The 10,189-nt window shown below is 44.8% G+C and overlaps 1 protein-coding gene across 1 annotated transcript; it reads left to right on the top strand.

The window, feature by feature from the left end:
* Positions 1–451: 451 nt before the first annotated feature.
* CD24 (CD24 molecule) lies at positions 452–4,927 on the top strand. The gene is made up of 2 exons (XM_088795529.1): positions 452–625; positions 3,270–4,927. The coding sequence occupies exons 1-2, from the start codon at positions 557–559 to the stop codon at positions 3,438–3,440; spliced, it is 240 nt and encodes a 79-aa protein (XP_088651655.1). The 5' UTR covers positions 452–556; the 3' UTR covers positions 3,441–4,927.
* The last annotated feature ends 5,262 nt before the right edge of the window (positions 4,928–10,189 follow it).

Here is a 10,189-nt window from a genome sequence, read left to right on the forward strand (position 1 = left end):
TAGGCGGATCCCCCCCTGACCCCGGCACCGCAGGCCGAGCGGGAACCCGGGACTGGAGGCTGAGACTTTTCTTTTGGGGGTAAGATGGCAGGTCCGGGGAAACAAAGGAAACTTGGGCCCGGCCCCGAGAGCGGCGTGTGTGGTTCGCGAGTTCGCTCCGGGTCCTGCGTGGGAGTCGCCGAGCGCCTGTGCCAGCCTGCGCACCGCCCGCTGGGGGCAACACAAAGCACCCTGCCAGGAGCCGAATGCGCCCACACCGCCCGCGGGTCTTCGGCCGGCGATGGCCCGGGTGGCGGTGGAGGACAGGGGCGCTAGGGATCCGGGCGGGGCGGGGCGCGCGTGGAGGCAGCCGGGCGAGCTGGGGGGGGGGGGGCGGTGGCGGCGGAGGAGAGGAGCGAGGGTGGGCGGGTGGAGTCACGTCACGGCTATTGTAGCTGCACTGGTATATAAGGTCCCGCCCGCCGGCCGCGCTCCCCACCTTTCCTGCACCCGCTGGGAGCCAGCAGTTCGTTCTACCCGCATCCAGTGAGACGCGCCGCGCACCGACGGAGCGGACATGGGCAGAGCGATGATAACCAGGCTCGGATTGGGGCTGCTGCTTCTGGCACTGCTCCTACCCACGCAGGTGAGGCGCTGAGGCCTGGCGGGCTTCTGGGCTGCGCCCGAGGGATTGGAGACCCCTCAGGGATGGGCCGCGGACTGGGACTTGGAGAGAATCTAGCATAATCTGACCTGGGGGAGGCTAATGTAGAGCCCACTTCACACTCCCTTGCGGGCTGTCCCCACCCTCCCACGGCGCCGGAACAATGCAGGTCCGCGAATGGGCTGGGAAGACCCTGCCCCACCCAGGTTCACGCCACCCCTTTCCAGGCAGCCTGGCGCTTTCACCCAAGGGTCCGTGTCACAAGCGGGTAAGAGAATGCGCTCCCCACGTCTGGAGCGCCCGGAGACCTCAGACTCTTAGGGGCTGTCGTCCCCGGATACCCTGAGCGCCCCACTTCTCTCTAGGAGTGTTCTAGCCCCCAGCGCACCACACAAAGAGAGGAGGATCCCCTTCGTGGGGACGCCGCTCGCGACCATCCTCCGCTCACCTGGGTCGGGGACCTCAAGGAATCCCGACTGTCTGGCCCTATTAAACCACTCCAGTCCTGCGTGGTTCGGGGCTGAAGCCTGGGCGGGGACCCTCTCCTGACCCTGCCCTCTCCTGGGTGCGACCCTACATGTCCATCTCTTGTCACCTCGGAGCCCAGTGTTAGAGTAGTTTGGATACGTAGCTCTGGGCAGGAGGCGGGTAGGCGGGTAGGACGTTTAGGTCCTAAGTCCCCATAAGGCTTTGTCCTCGTTCCCTCCCCGCTCCCCCTCCCCCCATCCCCTATCCTTTATCCCGGGAACCGAGTTTGCTCCAGCGGTTACTAGGAGCTGCGCTGCCTGGCGGGTGGGTGCACGGCGGCCTGGAGGGAGGCCAGAGGCTGAGCCTGGGAGACCCGAGCGGGGGGTGGGGGGATAGGATGGCAAAAGAGGGTATTTCTCTCCAGTAGTTCGGTCTTGGAGGGCAGGGATGGCTGTCCACCGCCTTCAGTTGGGGCTTTCTGAGGAGTGTTTGAGCTTTTCCGAAAAGTTGGGTGCTCCGGGTCCTTGGTCCCCAGACAGCCAGTCTCCGAGCTCACCTGGCAGCGCTGCCTGAGAGTGGAGCGCTCCTCGGCTTCCCCTCCACGGGCGGGTAACTGTACCCTATTGTTGTCTTGCGGGTCGGCTGGGCTCCGGAGGCTTTCACAGTTCCTCAGTGGGGGAGGGGCGCGGCTTCAGGAAACCAACTGAATGCCCCCACTCCCTCCCCAATCTCCTTCCCAATCAGATTTTCCCCCCAACAGATTTTAAAAGGAAGGTTTTAGCGAAGCAAAGCTACTTTGGTAGGGAATTTTTTTGTTTTATGTCAATTTAATATATCATTATTTGTAGTGGTGTAGAAGACCCTGACTCAGATTCTCCTGTTGATGCGCTGGTCCGTATTAAAGTCACCTGCTGTACTAAAACACTTTGTATAAATAAAAACAGATTACCTTCAGGCATCCCAAGCCAGGTCTTGCCCCTAAACAGAACGCCCTGTTTTAAATAATTTCCCATAATAGAAATGCTTTCCTTTTAGTTTAGTCAGAGTACTATTTTCTGGTAGTACAAGCTTAATCTTGCACACAGTAGGTGCCCAATAAATATATTTGACTTGATCAGGATTTTTTTTTTTCAATTAGTGTATTTTGGATTTGTACATTTCTTTAGTCAATGCTTGCTTAATGACCTATGGGTTTCACAGACAAAAGGAGCTGGTGCTAATGTAGAATGGTTTTATCTTTGGATTAGCAGGCAGCCAAATGTACATGTGGCCCAGACCTGCTTGGTGCCACATTCTCCGTCCTGCCTGTAATTAGAAGCCGTTGTAAACCCTCCCTTGCAGCGAGAGCTGAAATCTTCCATCTGCCTTTGTTCCGTGACAAAGGAGAGATTATCACGTGCCCCACTGGACTGTGCATTTGTGACTAGAAAAATCAGTGTGGTGAATGATGCCACTCAGGCACTGGGACACACTGGGGGGACGTTAGTTTTTGGCCACAGCATTAGGCTTAGTGACCAGGCAGGGAGGCTACTGCTGGTGAAAACTTAACATTAAACCTTCTTGCTGTCTTCTGTGAAGTCATTCCGACTTCTTTGTGTTTTTGGTGAAATTTTGCTGTAAGGCAAGGGCTCATTAATCTTAAAACCAAGGTGGTATTAAATGGGTATGTGAAAGTTACCTAGCAAATCCAGTATAGACAGTGACTCAATTCTAGTACCATAACTCAAACTACAGTATTTTGAAATCCAAATTATTTGTGCACTTTAAGATCTCCCCCTACCTGAGAAAATAGGAATACCATGTTTTTTGCAATGCAATAAGTCAGTATAGTCACAGAAACTGGATTAGTGAACTTGGTTCTTTATTATTTTATAATGAATTAAAAATAAAGTCATACTCTTGGGAGTTATAGTCATTGAAGAACATTTTTGTTTTTGGTTGTTGCTACTTGCAGTCATTTGGCATCTCTAGGTAGGTTATTTTGAAATTAAGAATGATCTTGGTGGGACGAAGCAAGAATTCAGAATTAAACGATGTGGGTAAGGGAATGGGAAAAGAGCACTCTAAGAACTTACCTTATCTTAATTGCATATTAAGTACATGTGGAGGCAGCTGTCACAAGCGGAAATTTATCAGTGTAATGTTTTATATATTTTAGATTTATTCAAATCAAACAGCTGCTGTAACACCTTCAAGTAACCCCACCCACAATACCTCCACTACTACTGCAAGTCCAGCGAATGCCACCACCAAAGCAAGTGACGCTGCTCTGCAGTCAACAGCCAGTCTCTTCGTGATCTCGTTCTCCCTCCTACATCTCTACTGTTAAGAGACTCAGACCAAGAAATAGCTGTACTTCCCCATCTTCTAAACCCAACCCAAATGGCATCTAGACATCCAGTGTGATAAGGAAAAACAGGTCTTCATTGAATCTGCTAATTCCACACCTTGTTTTATTGACACAGAAAATGTTGAAAATCTCAGATTTCATTGGTTTGAAGAGCATGGGCAGGGCTTGACTAGATGATTGCCAATATTAAATCTGCTGGAGTTTCATGTACAAGATGAAGAGAGACACATCCAAAATTAGTTAAGAGATAATTTCCTTAAATGTGGCTTATGAAGTATGGACACATAAAAAGCACCCTGAAAATGAATAGATTTGTATCTTATCTAGAGAGAAAGAATGGGATTTGGAACAGATTCAGTTTTCATTTGGTTCATTAAAGCTATATGACCATAAACAGTAAGGTAATGCAAAAAGCTTCCATGATTCTATTTATATGTACATTAGAAGGGACTTCTGGGTGTTCCAGTAAATCCTCAGTGTGTTGTTTCACAGTACTAATTTAATGCCGATGTAACTCTGGATCAAGTTTTACATTGTTAAGCTATCACTGTTCTCTTAGGAACTGAACTCTTTCCTTTGAGACTTTGGATTGGACATTGCATTTGACTTTGTATAGTAATTGACATGTGCCAGAGCAATGATGGATTGGAACCTACCCCAAATCCAAGCATAATGAGTAAATTTTGCTTATATACTTATCACTTACTCCTTTTCAAGAGCGCTGGATTCATTTAGCTAAATTAATTCCAAAGAGTAGAAGTACACTGACCTCAACTAACTTCAAAGTGCTTTTTATTTCTGCATACGTTGGATACATTTTACAATTTAACAAATAGTATGTTATGAAGGTAAAATAGACAAATCTTGAAAAGGCCAATATGTGAAGGAGCCAAAACTGTAAATCAGGTATTTGGGAAGTGAAGACTGGAAGCTTACTTAAATTCAAAAAAACTTTTATACTCTTTCTGTATATACTTTTTTTAAAAAACTATGAATCAGAATAGCGACATTTGGAATACTTTCTGTTATCGTTCAATATTTTTAGATAGAACCTGATCCTAAGCCTAATGTGGACTTGATTTTGGAAAGTAAATCTTTTCACAACTGCCTTGATGCACAGAAATCTTTTTAAAAATAGACACTCCCTCAAGTCTTTTGTTCGCATGGTCACACACTGATGCTTAGATGTTCCAATATCTAATATGGCCACAGTAGTCTTGATAACCAAAGTCTTTTTTTTTTTTCATCTTTAGAAACCTACATAGGAACATCATATCCAACAGATCTCAAGCTACTGTGTGTGTGAATGAACATTCCCTTTTGTTTCATACCTGAATGCTGTACATCTATTTTGGATTGTATATTGTGTTTGTGTATTTATGCTTTGATTCATAGTAACTTCTCATGTTATGGAATTGATTTGCATTGAACACAAACTGTAAATAAAAAATGTCATGAAAGAGCAATCCATTGTAGTTTTTTACTGACTCTAATCACAGGACATGGTAGAACTAAGAGACTTTCTAACAGACATGTATTTCAGACATCTTCCTTACCTCCATTGTGTAGCAGCAACCCAGTTTCCCTTTCCCCTGGGTTGTCAGGTTCATTCACTCTAGCTGGTATAGTAACTCCCTACTTTGTTGATTCAGGCTTGAGCTCAGAGTGGTTGGGTAGCAATCTTCACTTTGAGTTCAGTGGAATTTCTGTGTCTTCTGGTGGAAGCATTCCTCCTTTTGGAACTAAGACTCTAGACCAGCAGAACATAAGGTATCAAGGATAGAAAGTAAAATTTTTGCTAGTGGACAACTTTAGGGGTAATAGTGAGTGGTGCCACTCCCATCTTCATTCCTGGACCTGTGAATCCTGACTACGGGAGAAACAGCCCCATATTTAGAGCATATATAGCCTGGAGTTAAATGCCTTAGGGCTGCAGGGTATTGGCATCTAGCTGGAGCTGTAACTTGCCTTTCAAAAGGCCACTGTTAGGTCATTCTATGTGCTTCAGGATGGTGGGGGATGTGGTAAGAAGAGTGAATTCCATGGGCATGGGCCCATTGCCACACATAGGCTAAGTTCCTTGAGCAGAAGCAATGTGTGGGTCACCATGATGGTAGGTAGTTAAGTCAATAGATGATAGTTTTGGCAGAAGCATTGCACCAAGGAAGGCAAGTACATATCCAGAGGTGTCTGAGAGTAAGAACAAAATTCTGCCCCTTCCGTGATGGAAATGTAACATTTCATCTGGTTGATCACCCTCAGGAATGGTGCCATATGGGGAACTCAGTGTTGGTCTCTAGTTCCCCAGATTGGGCACTCACCAGTGGCCAGGTCAGACTTAGTACAAGTTCATGTTGCTTAGCCCATGGGTAAATTCCACCCCTTCCACCATGACCACTTTATTCGTGAGCCCCTTGGGTGGCGACGGATGCCCAGAGAAAGCAGCTGACTGGTAGTCACAGAATGGGCTATCTTACCCACTTGATTCTTAAAATCCTGCTCTGCTGAAGTCACCTTTTGGTAAGCATTCACATGGGACACAATACCTTCACATTCTTTTCCCATTCAAAGAGTTCTATCCATATGCCTCTTCCCCAGACTTATTTGTCACCAATTTTCCAATCATGTTCCTTCCTAGTCCATCCATGAATTAGATAGACACTGGCCATTTTTCCTTCCTAGCAAAATGAACAACCAGGTGCACTGCTTGTAATTCTGCCCACTGGGAATATTTCACTTCACCAATGTCCTTCAGGGATGTCCCAGAAGAGCTGTAGAACTGTAGCTTTCAACTTGGGGATGGTGCCTGCATTTTGTGCAGAATCTGTAAACCAGGCCCAATTTGTGCTCAGTCAGCTGATTGTAGGGAACTCCCCATGAAGCCGTAGATGCAGGCTGGGAGATAGAAGGTAATGTGGCAGGAATAGGGGCCATGAGCATTTGGGCCACTTCCTCATGTAACTTACTTGTATCTTTAGGGCCTGCTCGAGTCCAGTATCATAAATGCCACTTTCATTTGACAATGGAGTGCTTCTGTGCACACCCAACTTTATGGCTTGGTGGGTTAGACCACACCCAGTTCATGATGGGCAGCTCAGGTTTCATGGTGGGCCCCGGTGAAGCATTTAGTCTACTAAAACTCAGTCACGAGCCTGTTTTTCAAGGAAGAGTGTCTGCAGGGCTGGCAGGGCTTTGCTTGTAAATCCTAAAATTGACCGTCACCCTAACCACCCTTGATATCATTATCCAAAAATTTGGGTATATCTTTGAAACAGAAATCATCAACGCTTGTGGAGGACAAAACGTAATTACTTTTTCAACTATTCTTTGAAAATGATTTTAAATAAATCTGGGCTGGTTTATCAGAAAATGCTCAAATTCTTTTTGGGGGTTATACTTTAAATATTTACGCTTACCTACTGGTCATAATTTATGGCTAAATTGAGTAATGAGTGGCCTTTGTATGGGTGTATCTTGAATGAAGTTTAGCCTTAGTAGATAAAAGCAAACAGTTTAGAGACAAGCAGATAGCTGAAGCACTGTGACAAAAAGTTAAGAAGAGAAAAATCTGCTTAGAACTAAACATGTTCTGAACACACACACCCAATGCCACCACTGTCCTCAAAATAGAACTCAAATATTTAGGTAGCTAAAAAGTATGTGTTTTTCATTTCTCATAGACCTCATTTGGGGTTGGCTTGATTATTTTTGGATTCTTTCTTTAGTATAAAGAGAGTATTTTTTTCTAATTTTGGTAGTATGGCACTTTTGGAAACAACCAAATCACTCATGGTTTGCTTCTTAGTGTCTCTTTAAATTACATCTAAATTTTAAAATCGATGCATTTGTAAGGCATTTATGAAGTTTCCATGTTTATGATTTTGCAAAGAACTACTGTGAGCCGAAAGGGTGTGAAGTGTTCTAACTGTCATGCCCCTTAGCAACTGGCAGATGCAAAGGTGTGGGGAAACCTAACAGGTCTAAAACTGAAATCATTGCCTTCCCTCCACATACCTGCTCCTTCTCTCTTCAGAGCACCGTCCTGCCATGTCTCTCTCATTACAAACCTGGGAGCTACCTTCCTCTTCTCTCCCCATCTCTAATCAGCCACAAAATCCTGTCAGTTCTAAGTCAGAAATGTCCAGGCCGCCTGCTTTTCTTCCCCCTCCCCATGCCTTCCTCTGACTTGCATCATCTGTCCAAACTCTGCCTCTCTGCCCTTAGTCTTTCCACCCTGTGGCTACTCTTGAAAATGTAGATAATGATCATTTTGTTCCTCCCTTTAAGGTTTGGCTGGCTACCCTTTGCTTATAGAAGATAAAATAGAACCGCCATTCATGGCTTGTAAGGCTTTTCACAGTCTGGCCCCAACACAAGTTTTCAGCACCATTTTCAGCCACACTGGATTGCTCACCATTCTCTGAATCAACAATGTCTTGTCCACGACTTTGCGCACATCCACTCATTCTAGTCAGGGTAGTGGTTAAAGGTGTGGATGTGAGAGCCAGGCTGCCTCAGTTTGACTCCCAGTCAAGCTACGAGGAGCTAAAGATGCTTAGGAAGTTATATAAATTCTCTGTGACCCAGGACTCTTGTCTGTAAATGGGCTTGATAGTAATGGTACCTATCTCATGAGGTTGTTGGGAGAATTAAGTGAGTCAATACACGAAGTTTTAGAACAAGAGTCTGGTACGTTGCTAGTGCTTGATAAACACTGGCCAGCATTCGTTTCTATTCATATATGAACATTGTGTTGACCTGTCTGTGAAGGCAGGAACTGTACCATATTCGTTTCTGGATTCCTGATGTGTCCTGACTGTAGGTGCTCAATTACTGTTAAGTAAGTAGAAGAGCCAGCAGCACTATGTTAGTACCACAGTAACTGGGGGAGGGGAAGGGCAGACCTTGATACTATATTAGGTCATGGGGGGGAAGCATGAGAAGGTGGTTAGACTATTTCTAAGTAGGCTGGTCTCTCGGGGCTGCTCAGTTTCCATCAGATAGGCAACGTGCTTATCCATAGGAATGGACTCAACTCTGATGCATGGTAGAATAACTTGGAAAGCCTTTGTAAAAGTAGTGATATTTGCCACCTCCACCTACCTAAAAGATTCTGATTTAATGGCTCTGGGTGGAGCTAAGTTGTTAGTACTTTTTCAAGACTCCCCAGATGCTTCTAAAGTGCAGCCAAGTTGAGAAGCACAGGCCTGAGAGTGGGTTCACACAGCTCTGCTCTCTGAGGCTGGCAGGGGCTGGCCCTTGGCTCCAAATCATTTTCTGGCAGAGGTGCTTAGATCAGGGCTGTGCCCAGAGACAAGTAGTGTCACTTTCCTCTTGTCCATCAGTTGGATTTCTATCCAACTCAAGACACATGGATTCATGCTGGAGTCAGCTGGGCCTACTGCCCGAGACACTGACATCAGCAGATCCAGCTCCCAGCCTTGGGTCTGAACACTTGCTGCATGGCCCTGTAAACGCCCACGCTTCGAGGGCACTGGACTTGTTGGAGATACCGTGTTTCCCCGAAAATAAGGCCTAGCCGGACCATCAGCTCTACTGCGGCTTTTGGAGCAAACATTAATATAATACCCGGTCTTATTTTACTGTAATATAAGACCGGGTCTTTAATATAATATAATATGATATGATACGATATGATGATATGATATGATATTATATAATATAATATAAATAACATAATATAATAAATATAATTTAATAATATAAATAATATAATACCAGGTCTTACATTAATGTTTGCTCCAAAAGACGCATTAGAGCTGATTGTCTGGCTAGGTCTTGTTTTCGGGGAAATGTGGTACTTTCCAGTTTTAAATACTAAGATTCCATCCAAATTAAAAAAAATTTGTGACTCAGGATGTTATATATTTTTTTCTGTGAGTTTTGGTGAGCTTGCTCTCCCATCCATGGAAAATTGGACTCAGCATTCCATGCTGAACTTACAAAAATTAATGCAAATTTATTGTTATTACTCTAGGAGGTACTGAGCACTCACCAGATTCATTTGTTCTGCGATTTGGTTGTCATTTTGCACCCTACTGCATTTTATAAAGACTTGGAAAGGTTTCCTTTACTGATAGATTAGGACAGTCTAATTGATAGTTGCTGTTCATCTTAAGTGAGATTGCAATGACCTTGAACTGATTGATGAGGCTTGTGAAATACAACCCTTGTGGAGACTTGGGTGTGAACGCAATCAGGAAACAGTTTCCCTTTGTAGCCTCCTCATTAGCTCTGTGCTCATCAGTATGCATTTGCTTTTGCATTTACTTATTGCTTGTTTATTTATTTATTCTATGTCTCATTCCAATAAGAAAAGAGATTTTTGAAGCAGCTTATAGAAATATACATTATATACTAGGTTACAAATGGATGAGGAATTTGAGGTAGAGGATAAATAAGGGTAGGAAAAAAACCCACGAATTCATGGAGAGGATTCAAGAATGTTTTCACGGGGTCTTGAGTAGCTAAACAAGTACTGAGGTCTGCGGAAGAATTTTAGGTACGGGTCCTTAGAAAGGGGCTTCCAGTGAATGCGGTCAATGTCACTGGCACCATCCCTACCACGAGTGCAACAGCACATTTCTTGTCTATTTCCTATCATTTTCATCAAGACAAGGGGTATAGTAAAGCATAATTTAGCAGAAGTAATTTTCCCAGCAGCTAAAAAAATGTTCACCAACTATGCAGCTCTGAAATTGAGTATA

Source organism: Rhinolophus sinicus, chromosome 2 (genome assembly GCF_057876585.1).
Source record: "Rhinolophus sinicus isolate RSI-liver-muscle chromosome 2, RSI-T2T, whole genome shotgun sequence".
In the NCBI taxonomy this organism is placed as follows: domain Eukaryota; kingdom Metazoa; phylum Chordata; class Mammalia; order Chiroptera; family Rhinolophidae; genus Rhinolophus; species Rhinolophus sinicus.